At 45.1% G+C, this 23387-nt stretch overlaps 2 protein-coding genes across 2 annotated transcripts in view; both read right to left on the bottom strand.

The window, feature by feature from the left end:
* The window catches only part of bcl2a (BCL2 apoptosis regulator a), a 37028-nt gene extending 20442 nt beyond the window's left edge, over nt 1-16586 (bottom strand). Inside the window, exon 1 of the mRNA XM_027004357.2 lies at nt 14772-16586. Within this exon, the coding sequence (XP_026860158.1) occupies nt 14772-15311 (540 nt within the window). The 5' untranslated portion in view covers nt 15312-16586. The remainder of the gene's footprint in view (nt 1-14771) is intronic.
* A 476-nt stretch (nt 16587-17062) lies between these two features.
* On the bottom strand, nt 17063-22866 carry LOC113573823. The gene is made up of 5 exons (XM_027004358.1): nt 22763-22866; nt 21842-21935; nt 20974-21135; nt 20042-20173; nt 17063-17300 (listed from the first exon to the last, which is right to left on the bottom strand). The coding sequence occupies exons 2-5, from the start codon at nt 21933-21935 to the stop codon at nt 17167-17169; spliced, it is 522 nt and encodes a 173-aa protein (XP_026860159.1). The 5' UTR covers nt 22763-22866; the 3' UTR covers nt 17063-17166.
* Nucleotides 22867-23387: the final 521 nt, after the last annotated feature.

Raw genomic sequence — 23387 nt, 5'->3', positions numbered from 1 at the left:
ACTAAAACAACAGAATGTGCCATGCTGCATGTGTAATTCAGCCCAGAACCAAGTACAGGCATATGCAAAGCCTCTCAAAGTGAAACAAAGCTATTGCCTTCACCCCAAGGCAGGTTTCAACTTTTGTGATGTGATGTATGTGGGTGGTTTTTATGCTGGTTTAAAAAAAAAAAAAAATCAAAACAGAGACATTAAGGACAGCAGTACCCTGTGAGTAGGCTGCTGTAAATTAGGGAAACATCTGATGCACCAGAGGGACAGGCGGTTAAAGGGGCTGTGTTTATTTTGGTGCTACGAATGAATCACCAGTACATGCAGCCAAGTATTTAAAGAATGTTAACCCTTTCCAGCCCAGCCTCTCTCAGTACTCTGGGACTCAGCTGTCAGTGAAAAACAGCTCAGGTGGTGTGGCAAAATGGGCCACGCTGATTTGTGGACCAGCCCGTGGGGTGGGCTGTGGGGCATGCTCACTGTACATCACACAGCCGTGGACCCAGCCTGGGCACATGGACATGCACAATGGACCACACTGGCAAGACATCCTGTGAGTCATTACACAGCCTAATGTGTTTTCATTGCCATATTTGCATTTTACAAAAATATACAGGTTTTGTTGTTTCTGTGGCCAAAGGAGAAGGGTGGGTGGAAATTATGCAACAGAGAATGACCTGATCTGGACCCCGTTTCCTCAAATCATCGTTGTGTTAAGTTCATCTTAAATGAGAGAGGTTGTTCAGTGTAGCTGTCACTCTACCATTTAAAGATGCCCTTTATTTTACGATGCTTTTGTAAAACCCAGCCTTGAGGGGTCAACACAAAGCTGTTTTGATAGCCTTTAGATCTCACCGTAGATTTCCTTTCAGGCTAGAAATATAAAGTGGAAGGTCTCCTGCATATTTGGGACTGATTAATATGGGCAGCATTTAAATTCCAGTCAGGAGCTCCAACTGTAATTGCCGTTTATATGGAAACCAGCAGGTAGGAGTGTAGGGCAGAAAGGAAGTGAGATCAAAATGCCAAGCGTGGCGAAAGGAATCGGTGAGCGTAATTCATTTCCCCAGTGCACACAATACTCCAGAGGCAAGGGGGTGGGGGAGGGGCTCTCACCAACCCCAGAGAGAAGTTCACCGCACCGAACGAGCGGAATAAAGGAGGCAGGCCTCCGCTAGAGCGGCAGGGAAGGCCTGCTTCCTGACGGCTCTCTCTCCGCCATAAGCCATTCCAGCAGGACTGCCGGGGTTACATTCTTTCAGCGGCGCTCCTGAGCCAGCTCCCGATGACGGAGAGGAAGGGGGCGAGAGAAGGGGACTAAGAAGGCTCGACTGAACTAACCCACAGAGACAAAAGCCCACCCACCCCAGAACATCCACCGACCAGCATGGCAGGATGGAAGAAACATTGGATGTCCAAAAAATAAAAATAAGAAATGGCGGGGAGTGGAAGTGGGTGGTCGGTGAGCAGGGGGTGGCGGTGAAAGATTAAGAACGAAGGGGAAAGAGAAACTGCATGGGTGGTGGAGACACAGCTCTCCACCCCAACACCAACACCCACCCAACAGCTTGGCCCCGCAAAGAAAAGGGAAAAAAAACAAAAAAAAAAAAAACATTTTTCCAGCGTTAGCTCACGGACTGCATGAGATGAGGCCCTTCTACAAGTGTGTTTGCCAGACAGCCCCCCCTCTTTCCTACCCCAACTGCTCTGTAATCAGCTCTCTCCTTCTCCACCCCCAACTTCCCCAAAACACCCACGCCTGCCCGAATACAACAGCCACCCACACGCACGCACGCATGCACCCACCCACCCACACGCACGTCTAGCACGCCTTTTCCTCCTCATATTGGAAACGGGAAAGAGTTCAATGATATCTCTCTCTCTCTCTCTCTCTTTCTCTCAGCTGATCTCACCCTGGCCTCGGGGAGAAGTATGGCAGGAATGTAGTGATGTGGGCGTGAGACAATCTGGCTTTGTTACCCTAAGGGTAACATTTAAGTAGGAAAGTTCCATGAAGGCTGAGACAAAAAGAGAGAGAATGGGATTACCCTTCTCTGCGGCTGCAAAATAAGCCAGCAGTCAACTTTAGAATGGCTAATCAATTATTGATCAGTGACACTATTGACCCTGTCCCAAACACACGCACACCTACACCGCTTGGTAATTTTGGCTTACATGAAAAAAGGTACAGTGAGTCTTCATTAAAAGACAAAATTCTCTCAGATGAAATCCACTTGTAGCTCACTGGTGTGTCACAACAGTAATGTGACTGTAACAGCATTGGCTCGGCACTGCGCGTCACAATTATCTGGAGGCTCTAACAAGCTGTCCAGAAGCCAACAAAGCCAATTAGTGAGAAAGGCAGCTCTTTCCCCAAACTTATCTCTTTCCAGCCTGAACAATAACACCAGGCGGTCCAACATGCCCCTGAGCTCCTGTTCCGCACTTTTGATAGAGGCGGCGTCTACAATCAGCTCGTATTCCTTGATAAAGCAACTTTACGGCAACACAAAGGCCATGGCAGCGGCAGTGACCTCACTGCCAGATAAAAGTATGGAACAAACAATTTTCTCTAACAAGCCGTCTCCTTTATTTGCACTGGCATGTCTTTTCTAACCTGCTGAGCAAAGGGAAAATACTACCTCAAGTGATGAAAGCCCACGTTCCACTGCCTTAAGGAGAGAAGTGGTGTACATATGCACTGTAGCTGTTTGTTTAATGGGAAGCCATTTGTTCAATTTTTTAGTTTAATATTCAGCATTTGTTGCCCGTTTGAAACTTGTATGCATTAAATGTTTCATTTCAAAGTTGGCTGCTTTAATGTTTGATTTGAAGACTCTAGTGCTCTGAGCCAGTGCAAAACTGGTTCAAGCATGATCTCGGATGAAACCACTTTAGGTAAGAAATTTAAAAAAAGCAAACATTCTTGTGTAACTTTTTTTCTTGGGGCTAAATCAGTATACAGCTGATTGGCTGGGTGGGGTCAACATTTTCCATGAAACATTTACAGTCAGTTGCAGTAGTCATTTGGAAAGCAGAATTTAAGCCACACTCAAAATTTGTTTCATTGTCCTTATAAAACATACCCAGGAAACCAATAAAAACCTCCATGCCCTGTTCTGATACATGAAGTTGCTTTTGTTTTGAATTATCTCCAAACTCAGGTTTGTTTTCAGTTATTTGGCAATCTAATATACCCTGCGAGGCCTGTCAGTTGGTCTGGATCTGATTTGTTTCTCCTTTTGCAGGGGGAATACCAAGGGGACTTTCAATCTTGCCGTTCGTCTAGCTGTTAAAACATGGCACCCTCATCTAAACTGGGGATTTTTACCTTTGCATTCATTTGCATTCGCGTCAAAACAGTATTTTTGGCCTCTTTTTCGAAATCAAGTTTTGAAACCTCTGAATACATCGAAAAAGACATACAGACATAGTGGGAGTTAATTTACACTTTCAAGATGAGTGTCAAGCACCACAGCGTTTTCATGCCGAAAATCGAGCCGTCTTTTGATCACAGCCTCCATTACATACTCGTTCGTATAACTTTTGGGTTAATGATAAATGCAAGTTAAACCGCCATTAGACAGGACAGACATTCCCTTGGACTGAACACCACTGGTTTAAACCAGGTCCCACTGGTCATCATTAAACATTAAAGAAGCCACCTGTCTGTCATGCGGCAATGCCAGATGTTTTTACCCCGAACAGGGACCAGACGAATGAGAGCGGCATTTTTAGAAGTGAAGTAATATAGGTAGAAGTGTCAGATATTTCCAGTTGATTGTGCAAAACAAGGCGGTGGCAGCATATTGTGAATCCAATGACAAAATGCCACACCTTAAGCAACAATGGTCCCATTGGTTAGAGTCAATAGAAGGAAGCCGGACTAGCTACAGTTGGGTGTGTGTGTGTCAGAATTTGTAGAGAAGTTACAAGACTGAGGTCAAGGTTCCATGCCACACTCCTCTCGTTGGGCTTCCTCTGTGGTGCGGAAGTCATTAGTCCCATGGCTGATGGAATGAGTAGCAGCACCCTCTCAACCAGAACATACAGAAGAGCGTTTCTGAGATTCTCAAGAAATGGCGAGAGTCATTGAGAACAGTAAATGTCAGTTGACTTTGCGAGTGTCTGTAGCCGAGGAGAGCAGGAGAAGCCGTAGTTTCTCCACAGAGCTGTGTTAGAGATCTGTCCTGCAGGCCCTCTGCTCAAAGCATGAGGAAAAAAACCCCAGCTACCCCAGCAACGGCTACCCCAGCAACGGCTCTGGAGAACAAGCACGGAATGCAGAGCGCTCAGCTGAGGTGTGGCTGGTTCTGTTGCTAGGTTTCTCTCTCTCTCATTTTGTTGCATTTGTTCCATTTGTCTCTCGCTCATGGTTTCTCCCTCTTGGCCTTTCCCTTCATGTCGTCACCCGTGCCACTACACAGCAACGCTCCTCAGACCCCCAGCCACAGCCGTGTGCGTGTCGGGTCGTGTATGTGCACGCGAGAGCCTCTGCTTCCACATTGTATGCATCTTCGCACGATATGGAGCACGTGCGTCATACGGGTGGGTGCTTCTGGCCAGCCAGGGCTGAGTGCGGCGTTGCAAGAGGGCAGAGCCAGAAAATCCCTTCCTCATGCCACATCAATGGCTCAGAGTGGCCGGTCTGAGCCCGGAGCCGGCGCGGCACCCCTGGGCCTCGTTTGTAGCCGAGTGTCACTGTATGATTGCATTAACCCCAAGGCCGTCGAGACGGGCGGAAGAGCAGAGCTGCTCTGCGTCTGGCTCAGAGCCCAGAGCCTGGCCAAACCTCGGAGCTGCACTTTAGTGCCTGCTGCATTTCCTCAAGGAAATTTGCCCTTCGTGTTCAAGTTACTGTCATCATGAGATCTAGCAAACGCTGCCAAAAGTGACGGTTACACTTAAAAATAAATAAATAAATAAATAAAAATGTAAAAAAAAGGGATGGTTATGCTTAATATAGATTTTCATATTCCATTAAAATATTTCCACAATTGTATATGCAACAAAAATGTTTGTAAAAATGAAGAACCTTGTCTTACTTAAGCCATGATGAAGATTCCAGAAATCTATGCTACTTGTTTATTGCTGCAGTGATCTCCAATATCTCCCACTGACAAGAAACACAAAACTCCAAGTAAACCAAAGTTCAGTAGGGACTAAACACTCAGCACACTACACACATTCTGAGGTCTAGCAACTAAAGGAATATGGTCTGAATGGTGGAATGTTCCCCTGTTCTGAAATTATTCCCTGTGCTTTTCCCTTCCCATGGTGCAGTGTGCTTCAGAAGGCCAAATTGAGTAACGCGGACGTGCTCAAGGTCCAGTCCAAACACTGCTAGAGCAAGCAACGGCCCCATGACAGGACTCTGTCGTCACAGTTTCATTGAGGAAATGCCTGTTCTCTGCCTACCAAGCACCATGGAGATGGAGTGCACGCGCCACTGCCCGAGAAAAGTATGTGCTCATCTACCCAGACATCCCCACTACGGTGCATCATGACAGCTTGTGTGCCTCGTCTCTTCTCATCACACAGGTGAGTGCGGCTCCGCCCCGCGAGCTTCCGTCCCTGTCTGCCACAATCACAGGGCCCTGACAGGTCTGGATGGAGAGGGAGGGGGTGGGGTGGGGTGAGGCGAGGCAGCTGGTGGGGCAGCTTTTCGGACGCCCTGCAAGCATACTACCATCGAACATCTTGCTTAAGCAGGTGTTGATCTCACCAGGCTCAACGCGTGGCCGTAGTAATGTCTAAGTGGAACATGGGCTCACCAGGAAGTTCTGGACCGGATTCTGAAGGCACGCAAACAAAAGGAGTCCTCCCCTGAGTGTCACCCATTCACAGTGCAATTTGGATCTTTAGAACCCCCCTTAAGCCTGTTATAATTTCATGAGGATCCCGCACTCCTTATTCTTCCCAAAAGAAAGTACCATTAGCCCTCCTGATATGTTAACCGTCATCACTGTCAGTAACAGAAGTGCATTACAGAACACGCACCACTTGCCGGTAGTCCTCAAGGTGAGGTTGTCAACAGCGAAACATCTGACTGGTGATGGGTCCGCTCAAAGCCCCGGGCTGCATGAGCAGTGTGGAGGGCCACACAAAAGCCCCCTGTTTAAGCCACGGCGCTCCGAGCCGCACGTGGTACGGTCTCCGAATTGCTGGGATGGTGGTGCGGTGGAGTGCACGAGGTCAGACGGACAGATGGCCTTTGTGATGAGCCTGTTCCCCAAGCCACGCCGTGACCATCACATAATCCAGGAAATCCCCGTGGCACCAAAGAGATGAAGATGCCCCAAGTTCTCTGAGATGACTCCCATGGCAAGACATCAGATTCCTATACACCACCACAGCCTGAGGTGATGGACAGTTCAGGGACCAGAGGTATTCTCTATGTGGCCACTAAATAAACATACGTATGTGTGTGTGTGTGTGTGTGTGTGTATATACTCTCCCAGCATCCTTGGTAACTGATGCCATAGAAATGTCAAATTTGCCAAGGACAGTACCAGTGGAGGGGTCACCTCATGCACGGCAGCTAACAAAAGAGCCAAACCGCCAAGCAAGCTGAAGCCAAGTTGAAGCCTAAGGGCTCTAAAGAGAGGGAAGGCAATTTAGCACCAATAATGTCTGCTGCATCAAATATGCATCAACATTCTGCACCTGCACAAACAGAACAGACAAGGCTAAGCTATGCATCAGGGCTAGCAAGGATGCATGCCCCCACCCAAAAGTAAGTCGGCAAAAAAAACCTTACATCTCATTGGCCCACACCACTTCCATAGGCAGTGATTCTGCTTTGTTCTAGATGCTAGATTGTGTTACCAGAGTAAATGCTATACTCACCAGACCTGAAAGTGGTCAGTTTAACAGCTGAACACAAGGCCTTTGCAAAGGATTAGCCTGAGTGTCAAGCATAAGTATGTGTAATGTTAAAAGAGAGTGATTGCCTCACCCCCCAAGCCTATAAATAATTCATCTGGTAACGGATGAACCTAAAATAGATCATTACTGTTTGACTTATTCCAGCTTTGATTCTGCCATATCTGGCATCAGCACAGCTCCCGCTTGCTGCTATCAGGAAATAAGAGCTTATTAACTTGCACCAGAGGCTCCTGGGCCTCCTCCACCACTCCCACTCGTTATTCCCGCTAATCAGAGTACAGACAGTCCAACAGCAGCCTGAGAACGGCGAGGTGTGCTCAGAGGGGAAGCCGAACACTGCACCTGAGCCAGGCTTGCGAATAGGAAGCACACGCACACCTGCATACACCTGCAGATTCGCTAGTGTGCACACACACACACACACACACACACACACACACACACACACACACACACACACACACACACACGCACCCACGTGCACCCACACACACTCGCGTGTGCCCACTCACAGCCGCGTGCACACACTGCTGCATGTGTACACGTGTGCACACATGCGGGCGCACTGGCTCGCAGATAACCACTAGCAAGAAGTGTTTGGGGGGGGGGGGGGGGGGGTCACAGGGCTTGTGGTGCCGGGTGCAAAAGGCTCAGCAGATGGCAGGCAAGGGAGCCAGGGCCGACCCGGAGGTACTGGGGTGGGGGCGCTTGGCTCTGGCATGTCGCTGCTCCGGAGGCCACCAAGAATCTGCTCGCTCCAGACAAAAGAAGCACCAGGGGAGATGCAGCCGTGCCTGGCCACGCGTCCAAGCCACTCACAGACAAAGGACTCAAAAGAGCCACTGCTCTTAATATAGGCCCTCCTCCACAAAGGCGCAAGACCTAGCGAGAGAAATAAAGGCCACTGGTACTGAATGAGCTCGATCTCCAATATATCGCCTCTGTATTTAAGGTAATCGGCAACCATACACAAGCTTAAAAAACTTTTACATTTAAAAAGTGCCATACTACCAAAATTATTTTTAACAAAATAAGAGCATAGAGAAGGGCTTTGGTTCAAAGTCTTCAGAAAAATGTTAAAACCAGTATGGAGCAGACAAGGAAAACAAGCCAGAGGAAGGAGGAGAGACCAAGGGACACTGAGAAACAGCAGACAGACTGTGGTATTCAGCACATCTGAAGGACAGAAAGAAATCCATACACTGATCCCAAGCTAATTCCATTAGCAATCCCCTGACTTGCCTACACAAACTCCCACGACTTAAGGCCAGCAGCAAAAGGCAGAGAAGCTTAGCCATGTAGCTAAAGAGCTATAGGGTTCTGTTTACATTTTGTGCTTCAATATGAGCCTCTGGCCTGCTTGTGTGCCTTTGTAAGTGTGTGTCTTTTGTATCCTTTTTGGCGAACGGATGATGTGTGTCTAAGAGTGAGTGTGTGTGTGTGCGCGCGTGTGTGTGTGTGCGTGCGCGCAACAGGGGGATGTGGATTTACTGTAAAATGCCACTCTGAGCCAACTGTCAAAGCTGACATCTGTGTAGGAGGTTGAATCAGACATCACTGAAAGACAGGCTGAACCATTCAGCCTGGAATTTTTTTATATATATAAATCTGATTCCCTTTTGTCTGTCTGACAAAGCTGCATCAGAGAGAAAGTCCCTTTCTTCACAAAAGTATTAGGTAGTGTCCTAGACCGTCTTAGTCAGTGAAAGGTATCAGAATGCCTTGGTCTGAGCTAAAAGATGCAGCACGTGAATTCACCACTCATAGCAAGACTTGTACACGCTCACACACAGAGGTCTGTGCGCCAGTTGGCAGGAGGGGAATACTTGTTGATGCACTGGAGCAATGAGATGGATGCAGCCATCAGGTTTTTTGGCACACTGTTCCCTGTGTCCAGACAGAAAAAAAAAACAAAAAAACAAACAAAAAAAAGCAGCACTGTGAGGAGATAATGATTGTGTCATTATCCTAATATGTCTAGGCTGAGGGGCACTTTCCCCAATGAATTGTCCAGGCCAGACAGATGCCTCAGTCTTATGAATTAGAACTGAGGACATATGTGTAGATCCTCTTTCTATTGGTCATGCTGGGGCTCTGATCTATTGATGCTGTCTGAGGGTCTGTGGAGCTGGCACAGACCAGAACCTGCACGATCCAATTACAAAAGCCAAAAAAAACACCATTGCAGCATCAAAGGCAAATAACGTTCAAAACTAATATTATGCTCTTCTGATCAACACAACCCATCACTTTGATCAGTCACCAGTTCCAAAAATCATCTTATACAAAGTTTTTTAAAAATTGTGCTCCAAGACAAACATATTTCACACCAACAACCCAAAATCCCAGTCTGAACACCACCTCAACAATAACAAACACACACACACACACACACACACACACACACCCACCAAGCCAGCCACTTTAAATAGTTTGCAACTCAATTTCTTGCAATTATCTGTGATTAACTTCTGGATTCCCAGGCTAATAAGCGTCGAGAGTGCAGTCAGTGCCCACTGCCCAAGTCCTCCCCTCAGCCAGATCTGCAGAGCTCAAAACCTCCATCAGCTGTGAGTCACGTTGCTCAAAAACCACCAGCATCACACATGCACCATCGAAGCCCATCTGTGTCAAAGGGACCATGTGCTTGGAGAGACGGGGGTAGTCCCAGCAACTTTCTCTCCAAGGCTGTGACCTGTTCAAGGAAATGGGTGACTAACACATAAAAAAGGGCCATTTCAGTTTTTACTCAGGGTTATTTTTTCTGACTCAAAGCTGGTTTCACTGAGTTAAAGTGAGAAGACTGAGATAAAGGATAAGGGATGCTTCGGTGCTCTTTAAACGTCTGTAGCCGTAGGTGTTTATTTTTTTCCCCTCCCCACACTCGGCTCTCACTTTCTGCTGAGCGCGTCCATCACATCCAATTTGTCCTCGCCGTCTCTGATCTACGCCTTTGTTCAGAACAGAAACAAGCTGAAGATGCAAATCAAAAGACATTGGGCTGCTGTTTGCAGCGTTCGTGGGTTCATTTTGATGGTTTCATTAACAGTGGATATTTCCATTCAATTTCTACATACTTCCAAAAGGGTGGGTGGGTGTGTGTGTGCGTGTGTGCGTCTCCGTGCGTGTAAGAAAACACAAAGGCATGAAGGATATCCCCCTGGCAGGGAATTCACGCACCTTTTTTGTAAACCAAGCCCTTTGCCGTCAGTCCTTAAGGTACATGGCATCAGGTGACCCTGCAACAGCCAATCAGCTCTCAGACTTTCTAGAGCTCCCCCTTGCCCCTCAGGAGAAGGTGACACACCCTACACCAGCAGCTGGGCAGGAAGCAACAAAAATAAACAGTTTCTCTCCTCCTTCATTCATCCTGGCCAGCTAGCTTTTTTTTTTTTTTCCTCTCTCTTTCCTTTTTTCCCTTTGCTGTCTCCAGCTTTTCTTTCCTGTTCCCGCGCATCTTTTGCCCTCCTGTACCCCATTCACCCGACCATCACAGCCTGCGCCAGCTTTCAGCACACCAGGTCTGTTTGAAGCCATTACAAACCATCAGAAAAGACAAAAAACAACAACAACAACAAAAAAAAACAAAAAAAAAACCCTCTCACTTTCTTTCTCTCTTCTTTCTTTGCCTTTAAAAAAAATCTTTTCACATTCTGCGTTCAGTGTCTACATCACTTTCAGAGAAATGGCACATGAAAGGAGTGTATGGGGCCCAGGTTTAGCAGCACCAATGGCAGTGCTGCAGCGGCACTTCTGAAGTGCCTCGCCTGCCTTCAGTAAATGCCCCAACACGACGCCCGCCCACAAAAGGCACAGGTGGGGTCAAACATGCCTCTGAGGCAAGGAGCCACCAGTTCCACAAACGCACACAGAGCAACGTAAAGAACCACAGGTGTGCTGGGTGGGGGTTGAGAACCTACGCAATTGTAGCCCAACTAAACAAACTTCAGTACAGTCACCATCGCTGCCTCTTCAGCTCAGTGACTAAACGGGGATTGAGTTTTCACTGCATTTGTTAAACAGCACCAAGGAATTCCCTCATAATAGTGCAAACAGATACATTTTTCCTCACTTAAGCATGGCTTTCAGTAGTTAAATGACATTTGCTGCATTGTGCCGTGACGGGGTAATGGTCCCTTTTGTAAGTTTTTAACAAAACTCTTTTCAGAATATTTTGACAACACCCAGTAAAACGGATGTTCATAATTAAACTGACTTGGTATTTAATTTAATTATCAACCAACGAGCAATGAAATTAAAGTGAAAGCTCGCATCTGCCATTGAAGGTTAAAAAAGGGTTTCTCTAGGTACTTTTTATAATGACCACAAAGATAAAATTTCTGATTCTAAAATATGTAAACATACAGCACTGAAATAATAATACTACATGGTATTATAAAAGCTTGCAAAACAAAAATTCCATTATGACTGAATTGTTAATTGCAGCCCTTTCACTGAGTAGGACAGTTCAGTGGAAAGGCTAAGTCTATAACTGCTAACAGAATTAGTAGTTCAGTAGTTTAGCAACAGGCCAATTATAACAATAGCAAATACAAAAAGGGAAGGGAGACATCAAATGCAATTCAGCAACCGTGAAGAAACCAGGGTAATGAGCACTACAAAACCCACAATCCTATGTAGCAAAAAGCAAAACCTATTTAGGCTTATGCGGCATAGACGTATTAAGGAAACACCCCCCTTCCTACTCCAAGGTCCTGTAGTGCAAACAACTTCAAAACAATTACCTTACAAGGTTTCATGCTTCATGATCTACAAATGCCTGGTGTTTCTGAACTATTTGGGGAATAAGAAAGGAAGAAACATTTTATTTTGTATGTGATTTAAGTTTTTAGTGAACCAATTCATAATTCTAAATTTCCATCTCCAATATATACATTATATTCAAGGCGACAAGGCCAATAGAAAACTCAGTTCTGTGGCCAGAATGGACTATGGTAAACCTCTAGGACTAACCATCACTCTTCAATATCCACTCACCTGCATCAGTCAAAAGCAGGTGGTCATTCCCCTGGTTTAATGTTGGGACTGTCACTAGCAGTGCTGGTGGACAAGCTCCCCCAAGACCAAGTAGCTTCACGGCATTCAAAAGAACCACACTGACCACGTCCATCAGACATTCATTCAAAAGTACCCTTCACTTTGGTCCTGGCTGGCACCACCCACCAACTGTGTCATTACAGTTAGCAGGTCTGCAATTTGTACTACCCAAAGATGGGCCTTTTAAATTCTTAAACTTAGCTACATTCCCAATTCAGTCAAAAAAGGAAGCAAAGTGTGTTGAAGGTCCCAAAGGCATGCCGGCCAAAAGGATGTGCCCAGCAGGGAGTGGGGGGACTGTGATGAAACAGTAAGGTACTTCACAGTGGAGTCATGTACACTCTGCGTTCATTCTGCCCGCTTTATCCAAGGATTAATGAATCGCATTAATTTAAAAGGCGGATAAATCGGCATTAAGGGTAAGAGGAAAGGACATTTCTTTCTGACAGCAAAGCAAAGCTATTTGACCAATTTAGGGCTAAATGAGAGGGCCTTTGTGCTCATTTTTAGCATCCCTTACTGGAGGCCATGAATAACCAATAATAGTCCTCTTGTATGTGGCATGCTTGAGAAAAATAATTAGGCAATCAGAATTTTAAGTACTCGACATAAAAAACAATTCTTATATTTTCAAATTAGGCAGCAAAAAACTGAGCCAGTGAACCATTAGTGCGTAGTCATGTGTGATTTTCCAATGATTCTTTTTTTTCCAAGAAAGACTTCATGCAGGTGCTGTTATTTGGCCTCGGCAAATGCTTCCATTTGTTAGCAAGAGGGCCTGAATATAACATTTATTTACATGTTAAGTTACAGCTGTGTATATAACTTTAGCTTTTCAACTGGCAAAAACAGATCACTCTCAAATGAACTGAAGACAAGTGATGAGTTTTTTTAGTTTAGTCACGATGGGCAGTTTATCTGGTTGAGCATTAGCTTAGAAACCTTGTAATTAACATATAAACCACATCTGAAGCAATTGCCCTCTTTGAAAAGAGCAACATAATCCACATGGATCATGGTTGAAAAGTTGATAGAAAACTCAGACTCTCACGAAAGTAATCCAGCATCTGCTGAAGAACCCAGAAACACCCAGAGTCCCTGGAGGCAGCGCACACAAGCATTCGACCCAGGAAAAAAAGCTCACATATTTTCAAAGCCGCTAAGAGTAAATTAAAAGTCGCAAAGTGTGGAACGTATACCCCATGTGTGTAGCCTAATTCCCTCTACAATATCAGTCTTAGCACAAACTCTGCGCATGCTTTTCATGACAAAACAAAATAAATTACCCAGTGATCGCCCATGGACACAAGTGATTGCCCATGGACCTCGTGAATAATGCAGCCACAAGTCAAAACCTCATTAAAGGGCTTCTCTACTAACTGTGTCTTAATTTACTTGCAGACTCTTCACATAAACAAATGCTGCAGCTGAGTAGTCATTCGTCAGTTGGACATACGTCTACATGCACACACCCACTCGCGCACTTACACACACACACAGACAGAGAGAGAGAGTCCTGCACCTGTAATAACACAATGTGCCATCTCAAATATAATTTGCAATTACTATTTTAATGTAATTGCTGTGCTAAGACTGCAGACAGCAAATAGGGCAAAAGGCACACCTATGTCTGGGTGCCGTCTGCCCAGACGGGTCATTTCTCCTCCCTCTGGACGGCAGCCTCTGTCCACGCCCCATTCTGTAGGAGAGGCTTTCACACATTAACACATCTGCCGCAGGTTACTCAGATAAGTAATGACTGTCATTAATTTTGCCCCGGTCCACATGCAGCCCAGACAGGAATAATGGCCCGTCTGGGCCACTGTCTTCCCACCTGCGCGGCACTTGTCCGGCCAGCCCAGAAACTAGGCTAACCTGCATGCTGTCTACGTAGAACTGTAAAGAAAACAACATCTATGTGCTCACGCTACAGCTGACATCATTTAATTTTTCCAATACGACGTAGTGTCACTGTCATGCTTAGAGATTTTCCCATGCATACAGCCAGTTGCGTGGGGTTTTCTGGGATGAAAAGGAGCTTAGTGTGACCAGAGTTCCAAGGCTACTGCGGTCCGCACAACCAGATGGTGCACGGAGTCTCATCCTCTCATATGAAAGTGCACAGATCCATGATGGGCTGCTTCAGTCCACGCAGTTAATTATTCAGCACAGCGCCAGTGCAGTGCAGGAACCAGGTCGCAGCAACCCAGCACGCTCACCCCCCCCCCCCCCCCCCCAACCCCACCTCGTCAGAAGCACTTACGTATCTGACCGTAAAATGTGTGCGTTTGGGGACGGGCTGGCTTTTTCATTCATTCCCTAACCCCAGGCAGTGAGCCAACGTCTCCCCGCAAAGGAGCAGCTCAACCAGAAGCAAATCCCAGGCAATGAAAATAACCGCGTGCTCCGTCAAAACATCTGGCCAGCAAGGGCAGGGTGCAGAGCAGCCAGCGGCCCTTCACGGCTCTGAGGACAGCAAAGGTAAGAAGGTCTTCCACGTTTCAAAGGGATATGAGAATAGCAGAACCAGGGGAGTCACGGCAGCCTGTAAGACAGTACTGGAACCATCCACAGCTTGAGAATCTTTAGACCGAACACATTCGACTGGGTGGGTCGCAAGAATACCCATCACAGAACAGATGCCAAGGCACATGTGTGATGGGGAACAGAAAATTAAATTCCATTTTCCATATGGAGTGGGGGGTGTGTGGTTAATTTCGAGAGAAGAGCACAGTCTCCAAGAGACCTTTGCCTTATTTCAGAGGCCGCATGGTCTATGTAAAAGTAACGTGATAGGTAAAGCTAGCTGCTAGTAGCAATCCCCACAAACTTACCCAGCCACCATTGTCCTGGATCCAGTTCTTCAATGGGCCATTTAGGTAATCTGTCATCCAGCGTGCAATGTTATCTACCTGGGAAGCCATCTCTCGGTTGACGCTCTCTACGCACATTGTCCCCCCAAATTCAAAGAAAGCCACAATCCGACCCCAGTTTACACCGTCACTAAACAGCTCCTCTATCACTGCGGTGAACTTGCGCTGTGCTGTGCTCGGGGTGAAATGCAATTGGTCCGACATCGCCACGAAGTCTCGCTGGTACATCCTCTCGATTTCATCCCCGGCCTCCCTCAAAATCCGGTTCAGCCTTACATGGGGGTCAGGTTGCGCGAGGCGGTCGGGGAACGGGCACATGGGATCCTCGCCTCCCGAGGGGGCCCGGGGCCTCCGATCGATAACTTCCCTTAATCCGTTATTTGGAGAATCGTCCTCAATTTCGGCGGGGTGAAACTCCCACACATATCCTGTTTTTAAAAGTTTGTGATAAATATATTTCTCTACGATATCCCGACTATCATAGGGACTTATATTTGCCATATTGATTCAATGAATTCAGCTGATGCAGGTACGAAGGAGAATGGGTTACTCAAAATACATTTTAAAAACAGCCCAAGATACGCTTTCCATTTGAAAATATCGCTCACTGGAAGGAAAAAAAATCCCAAAACAATCAGGCAATATTCACATTGTCCATTATTTTACACGCCAGTATTGTTTTAACCTCAAGTGGGGGATGAGCAACGACTGCGCGATGCATTAATCTGATACGCGCTAACGCAGACGACGAGAAATAATTACCCAACTTCTCCTATAAACCCGCATCTGATCTAACGTGATCCTGCACGCTTACAAGACCGCGACGGTTCACTTCGCAGTGGGACCGCCGAGAGCTCCGCCAGCGCGGAGGGATGCCCAAGTCGCAGCTTGCAGCCTTATGCAACGCCCCTTTTAGTAATGAAAGTTGAGATCATTCAAGCGGTATTCCAATGCTCCGGCCGTTGAATTGCAATATTGTCTCGTCAAGTTCTTTTCCGCCGAAAAAAATACGCCGCTCGCACAATGAAACAAAACCAAGACAGTTGTAGCAAAAGCTTCTTTTTTTCTTGGAGGCTATTATAATTCCACTGGCATTTAGGGTCCCAAAAAGACGGAAGAGAAACCAGCAACGAAGTGAGCTTTCGAAAAGCGGTTTTCCCTACGGGAAAAACAGACTTGACCTCGGTTTTTGGCAAGGAGCAGTTCCAGTACTTGTCTGGAAAAAGATAGCCGCTACAGATCCTGGTACGGTCTTGCAGAACTGAAGCCTGCTCCGCCGCAAACGCATGACGCCTCATTCAGCCTGGTTTTTCTCGAGCTGCTGTAATTGGAAACTGAACTCGAAGGCAGTAGTTCCTAGGGGGTGGCACTTCCTCTACGTCACCCATTCAATCTTTTTCAGAAGATTAACGATTCGCGGGCAAAAAAGACTTCGACCCTTAGTAAATAGAAAACGGGCTTAAAAAAATTTTTAAATTGAAGATTATTTGAATTTTCGCTTTCTTGATGTTAGTAGTGGCGATTTATTGTTCCCAGTGCTTTCCCATTTGAATTGCACAGCACGGAGTACTTTAACTTGCAAATGTAGCAGACTTATACTATATCGTAGCCATTGAAACATTGGCTACGATAAACATTAAGAGAGTGAACTCTTAATACTGGGAAGAATCGGGCGTCTCATCAGGCATGTGGCTCAGAATATGAGCACAGTAAGGTGTGTTAATTCAATTATACGTGACCATTCCTTTCAAGTGTGTGTTATATCTTGCAATTGAATTGGGTTGGAAATAATAGCCGCCATTTCATTTTAGATTTCTAATGCTCTAATCTTGCCACTTAAAATAACCCTGAAAAGGAGGGTCAGGTCGGCTCATGGTTCATCTTTGTTCTTAAGTTAATAAAATCTGTCCTTCGGGCTTTGCTAGAGACATTACAAATGATGCACTATGACTTGGCTTTCCTACATGAATGACGATGTTTTAAGTGAAGACTTTGATTACATAACACTCCAGTAACAGCCATATTATGCCTGTAGGTGACAATTCAGTTTGTATGGGTTTTGAACGACAGGCTTTCAAACTAAAATTACATGAATGCACAGTCTAAATTATGCAATATTTTGCCTTTACCATGCCTTCTAACACCTTTAGTCATTTTGGCCTTACCCTGCAGCAAACCACATGCTGTATATCAACACCTGATTGGTGGTGATGTAACCTATACTTCTGTCAAAGCACAAAGCCAATGACGCATTTACATTACATACTGCCTTTATTTGATACATTCTGTAAAGATTGTTTAGGGCTGTTGAGCTTCATTGAGTTTTATGTGGGGTTACCACCACACTTTTGGCAAGTTACTTCCACCGCTGCTTCTCGTAGTCCCAGTTGGAAGAGAACCCGTGCACGGGATTCACCCTCATGTCGATCATTCTCTTCGTCTGCTTCTCCACCCACTCGGGTGACAGAGTGTGAGGCACGTCGCCGTACACTGCACAACACACAGCAGGCAGGAGTCAACTGAGCTCAGCCTGAGACAACCAGGCACTTCCAGCAACTACAGTCCAGTGCTCACGTGTGTGTGTGTGTGTGTGTGTAAGATGGACAAGTAATATTCCATGCCTGTTTGGAATGCACACAACACTTTAAAAATTGCATTTTAAAATTGAATTTTATGCATGGTTTGGTGGTGGAATTATTTGGATAACATTCATAACATATTCAGGATATCCTCCCTATGGCACCAAAAGTATTGAACCTTTTTGTGTTGCAGGATTTAGTAGAATTTATACCATTATCTGTTATTATACATAGCAATAAGAAAAGACAAAAGGTCACCCAGAAAGCGTGTGCAGGTGTGCGCGCGTGTGTGTGTGTGCGTGTGCGTGAGTGCGTGCATGGGTGGGTGTGCGTGGGTGGGTGCGCGTGTGCGTGAGTGTGCGTGCGCATGTGTCGGGGTGGGTGTGGGTGTGTGTGAGAGAGAGAAAGCTCACTGCATCTAAATTGGAACACATAGAAACAAGTTAATTGTAGATATGTTGTGTTCAAGATAAGATTAGCTCATTGTACTAAATAATGCTGCAGTGCACTTCAGGAAGGAAAGAGCAGACAGACAAAAAATCTAAAAAGGAAAGAAAGAAAAAAAGGGGAATGAAAAACAGTTAATTGTGCAAAATCCCCCATCCCCCATCCCCGCCCCAACACACTCATGCATTCTTCACAAGACTGTAGCTCTTTCAGCAAACACAGATAAAGTCATACATCCGAATATAATCGCCCATTATTTATCCTGACAGACGCTAGAACTGATAAAAACAACAAAAGTGGCAAATACTGGCGTCTGATCTTTGGCTACAAAAAAAAAAAAAAACAGGAAGGGAATAAACAAATGAGGGAGAAATGTGTGTGCAGACATCAGGCCAAAGGGAACCAAGCAAGTACCACTACCCTAACAGACCAGGCCCCTTTTTAAAGCAGAACTTGCATCCACGCACAAAAGGCTGGTCATGGGCGAACACCATTAACGGCAGGACCGCACCAGCCTTGCGTGACTGGAATGTGGCTGGAATGTTTTCTGTCACCCTGCCACACAAAGGCAACAGAGAAAGAGGAGCGATGAGGAGAGATTCCAAGAGGAGGCGCCCGATCGGAGGAGGCAGGGGAGCACCCAGAGGGGCATCTCCAGGGCACGAGGGCATCCCGGCGGGGCGGATGCCTCCTCCAGACTGTGCCTTCCACAGGCTGCGCTCTGTGCCCCACGCTAGCGAGGCAGAAGGGCAGCAATGCCAGAGCCGCGCTGCTACACACGCTCCCGGCGCTGCGGGAAATACCCCATTCTCAACTGCCAACTGACTTCTGAGCTTCTATTTTTCCCCTTTTGTCTGCTACCTTTACCTCAGTTCACCTTGACTCAAAACCTCAGGCTCAGCCCTCTCCCGTCTGTCTCACACTTTTCCTCTTCTCACTCCCCCTCTGTCTCTTCTTTCTTTCTTTCTTTCTTTCTCTCTCTCTCTCTCCCTTCTCCACTGCAAGGTCTTTCCTTAGGTGATGAAGCGTCGACTTCCTTTCTTATAAAGCTGAGGTCTCTAAGAAGGGAGAGGGGAGATGGAAGCAGTCTCGACTGCTTCCGACAAGGACACACACACACACGCACGCACACACACGCACGCACACACACGCACACGCAGACACACACGCAGACACACACACACACACACGCACGCACACACCTTCTCCATTTCTCATTTCAGTGCACTCAACAAAAGCCTTGTGCTGTCACACACTCACTAACGCCTTCTCCCCATCAATCTCTTGCATACACATACACCTATAAACAGACAGGCACATACACACATGCCCACACAGCCTTGTGTATACAGTAAGATGTTCATTTTGTTGTCTGGTGAGTGTCTAGGGAGATTCCTTGAGTCGAGTCAGGGTTTAAACCCCTGAATCCTTCTCCTCTTCTCTCTCCCAGTTGTTCGCAGTTCCCTGAATCTCTGCTCAAATATCCAGCACAGTCTAATCAAAATGACGGTAGGTACACAGTGCAGGGCACCAGAAAGTGAGTGTGAAGAAGTTGATATGCTTTCTTTCTCTCCCACGTCAAACATTCTGCATCCCAGTGAGTGTTTGGACAATCAGCTACATGTTTGTTAGTGTAGGCCACATTAAAAATTGTGTGTGTTTTTGGGAGGGGGGGGGGGGGTTCAAATAAATAACCAAGCACATGTCTGGGGCTCAGAAGCTCTGCCTTGAAAATCAGCACATCCAGCCAGTTCATTAAAAGCATGTCATGGGTGTACAGTTAGAGTCAATTGGTCATGTGTTGCCATACACTGTGCTACCCTCCCTCTAGTACTTCATCAGTGGCAGTGATTGGCCAGAGATGAACTCTGCATGGCAATGGACTACTACCTGTAATTAAACACATACAAAACAGACATACCTAATAAAATGGTTAGCGGATGTACGTATAAAGTATGTGTTTTTAATTAAGTGCCTGTTATGTGTATATAATGCAAATGTGTTATAACATTTAATAACTGTCACTCATCTTGGCCCAGTTTTAGATGATTGCAAGAATCTCAATTCTCGCAATTGTACCTGACACCACAAAGCATTCAAATATAATTTATATGAGGTAGAATCTTTTTAGAAATAATGGAACCAGTGACCTGAATTTTATGTTCATCTGAATTGTTGGCTGTAAAAGTGAATAGGGATGCCCACCATAGATACGGTGCCACCAAACCAAGAGGCCAGAAAAGCCGAGAAAGAAGAACACCCCGGCCAGCGTGGTCTTCCACTCATCTGAGCTCTTCCTCATCTCAGCGTAGCTCAGCTCAAATGTGAGCCTGTACACTAAATAAAAGCACAAAACACATTTACACTGTACAGTAACATCAACACCAGATGAGTGTATTCACCATGTTTCCACCGGGTACTTTGCGCAGTAAAATCTGAAGGCCTTCTATGTTGTTTGTATTCTATACATTTTTAACATGTTTATGATGAGCATTAAACATGTGGACAACACTGCCACCTTGTGGTTATTACCCAAGACCAACGATTCTGAATTAACCGTGAAGTTAATGGTACAGAGCCAAAAATGATTTGTGATCCTAACAACAGTACTGCCTGCACAAGAGGAACCAGGGCAGTGGAATGAGTTTTCCTGAAAAATGGACTTTGGTTCAAATAAATCCATTTTCTTCCAGACAGTCGAAATACAGTGCAGTATTTATTGCCTTCTTTCATTGTCTGCATTGCCTGCCACACTTGCTCTTCTCAATTCCACAGTGACACTGTAACAAATCTAGTCCTCAGTTTGAAAACTGAGACTACTACAGAGCAACTTCCCATGAGAAAAGGTCAACTGGACAATGACAAATTTACCAAAGACCTACTTTCATGAAATCTGAGATAGAATCATAAAATTATATTAACTCCTCTTTGGCTGGTCATAAAAATGTAATCTTCCAAGTCCATTAGCAACATCTGAATAATAGTCTCACTATAGTTCCCACACAAAATAAATGTCTTTGCAGGCTTGTGAGACCTGCTTTGGTAAATTCTGAGGTATTTAACATGCACAACGAGCCTGCTTTCATAGTTGTGTTACCAGAACACATATTGTGGTGGGCAGGGTAGAGTGGATTTACATGCAAGCTTTTCCTCCTTGGTAAGGTTGGTCCATGACTCTTTCTCTTTCTCTTTCAGCTTCTTCTGCTCCGCAGTGAGATTTCTGACGAACGGGATGTCAGGCAGGGGTGTGTCCAGGCGGTTATTGTACTGCGGAATGCTGCAGTCAATCACTTCAATGTCTGAGGATTAAAAAAAGCCAAATTGACTGAGAGGAATCCATTAGGGAATTACATGCATTAACTAAATTAAAGAAACAATCAGTCAATTTTACCACCATAAATAACAATATTTACAAAAGCAATTATTTATTTTTTTACATTTTCTAGTGTAGTGTTCACATAAGATAAATAATAAGATTTCTTTGTAGTTCTCAAATTAATTAGTATTTGCTACTTATGCCCCCTCCTGGAAGTAGCGATGTTCAAAATAGATTTAATGCAGAACCTCTGATACATCCAGGTCTCTTGTCAGTATAATGGCTGTTTCATAATGTGAAGAATCATTGGAAAAGAATGACTTATTACTCCTTTAAAGATACGTCAATAAAAAAAAAACTATGGCTAAAGAGCGCCCTCTCCTGTTTTAAGCGAAGAGCTATAGAAATGGACTATATTAAACGTTCGCTGGTGCAATTAAAACGTTTAAACTAAGTATTCCTGCAGTGTTACTGTCAGTGACCTTGTCATCATAGTGGACAGACCTGATACAAGCACGATAAGGCACGAGGGCGATGTATTTATTATAATACCCATACAAACGTGCTCAATAACGTAAGCGTGGTAAAAATTAACTTCTGTGTCTTAAAAGAGGAAGCAAAGCAAATAAAAATGCATTTCTAAAAGGATATCTGGTTGTGTGCACAGTGTAAAAGAATGGTTCTAGTACCTTGCGCGTGCGCCGCGAGCGCGCTAGCCGAGGTTGACACTCTTCTCCAGAGTCCCACCTGCAGTCCCCGAACCAACGCACGGGAAGAGAGCATCTGCAGAATCAAACTGGAATTTTAGTGACCAGAGGGGACGTCTATCGGTGATAGCGATTTCTTTTGATGGGGTGGCCTCCTTTAAAATACGGACTGACTGCGGAGACAGATGAACGATAGAAAGCGCACGCTGTTGGAGTTACGTTTACCAAGATGCTGCTAGTCGAAACCACTTTACGCAAAGTTGTCAAAAAGAAACAAATCCCAGGAGCAACATGGTAAGTAACTAAGGGAAACTGAAAATCATCCCAATTCTATTTTGTTCTACTGCCTGAAAATTGTTTTTTATTACTGTATGCCCAGTAATACTGTATGCCCAGATGAAACCCTGACTTGCTGATGTGATGCCAAGCACGCAGTGGAATAGTTCTATATTTACATGGAGGGGGGCGCGTACCGCAAGTTTGGAGAGATGTTGCGATATAGGACGCAAAAAGCCCTAACTGAAAAATACAGTTTTACAGGCGGTAACTAACCCATAACATCAACGCCACCTGCCCAAACTATTTCTACATTTATGCACATTTATGAGATCAAACCAAATCAAACTAGGTCACGCACACTGCACGGATACTCTGTTGCGCTAAAAAGTTTGTCTTTATAAAATCATTTGAGATCATTATACATTAGAACTCCTCTTTGATTCTTGTCTTTTTATTAAAATAATAACATTAGGTACTCATAGCATCGCATATAAAAGTAATTTGTAATTCTAACCTGTGACGTAGATCATAAGATAAGAAATAACTCTACAGCGCTTTAACATCCTCTCTGTGTATAATGGCATAAGTCCTCTATCTTTATGATATTGAATACTAATTCATTACCTTTGTAAGAGAAAGTGTGCTCTTTCCACCAAGTTGCCTACGTGCAGTATGAAGAGTAGAGCATGGATCAGTTACAGCCGCGCCTGTTAAAATTTGTCAGGTGTCTTTTGTTATCAACAGCAAGAACCAATGAGAGTACTGATGGTTCGTAGGCAGTTAGTCACTCCAAGCGCCTTTTAGACGTTTAATGAATGTCATCTCAAGTAGAGTCTGTGTGGATTATTCGTTTTGACTTTGATAAGGGTACCTTGTATCTGAAAAGTACATTTTGGTGAAAGGAAATCAACAGATGAAATGTACGGTGCAACAATAAGAGTAGGAAGTGACACTTTCTATTCATTTGGCTTTCCATTTTTTATCACCCTACACCCATCCTCTTGTTGTTCTGAGCAGCACCCGTGTACTCCATATAAAGGTTGTAGTTTAATACAGCGAGCAAAGGTCGCTGAAGTGGAAGAAACTAAATATACGTTTAGTAGCCTGCTGGCGACATCTCTGTAAGACATGTTATCTTTGTTTGTTTGTTTGTTTCATTTATTTATTTATTTTTGCAAAATTGGACAATTTATTTTCAGTTTTCCTTCATTTAAAGCTGGTGCTAGTGGAATATCTGTGCTCATTTTAT

Source organism: Electrophorus electricus, chromosome 5 (genome assembly GCF_013358815.1).
Source record: "Electrophorus electricus isolate fEleEle1 chromosome 5, fEleEle1.pri, whole genome shotgun sequence".
Taxonomy (NCBI): domain Eukaryota; kingdom Metazoa; phylum Chordata; class Actinopteri; order Gymnotiformes; family Gymnotidae; genus Electrophorus; species Electrophorus electricus.
The sequence above is the reverse complement of the archived record's forward strand: the minus strand, read 5'-3'. Positions and strand labels throughout refer to the sequence as shown.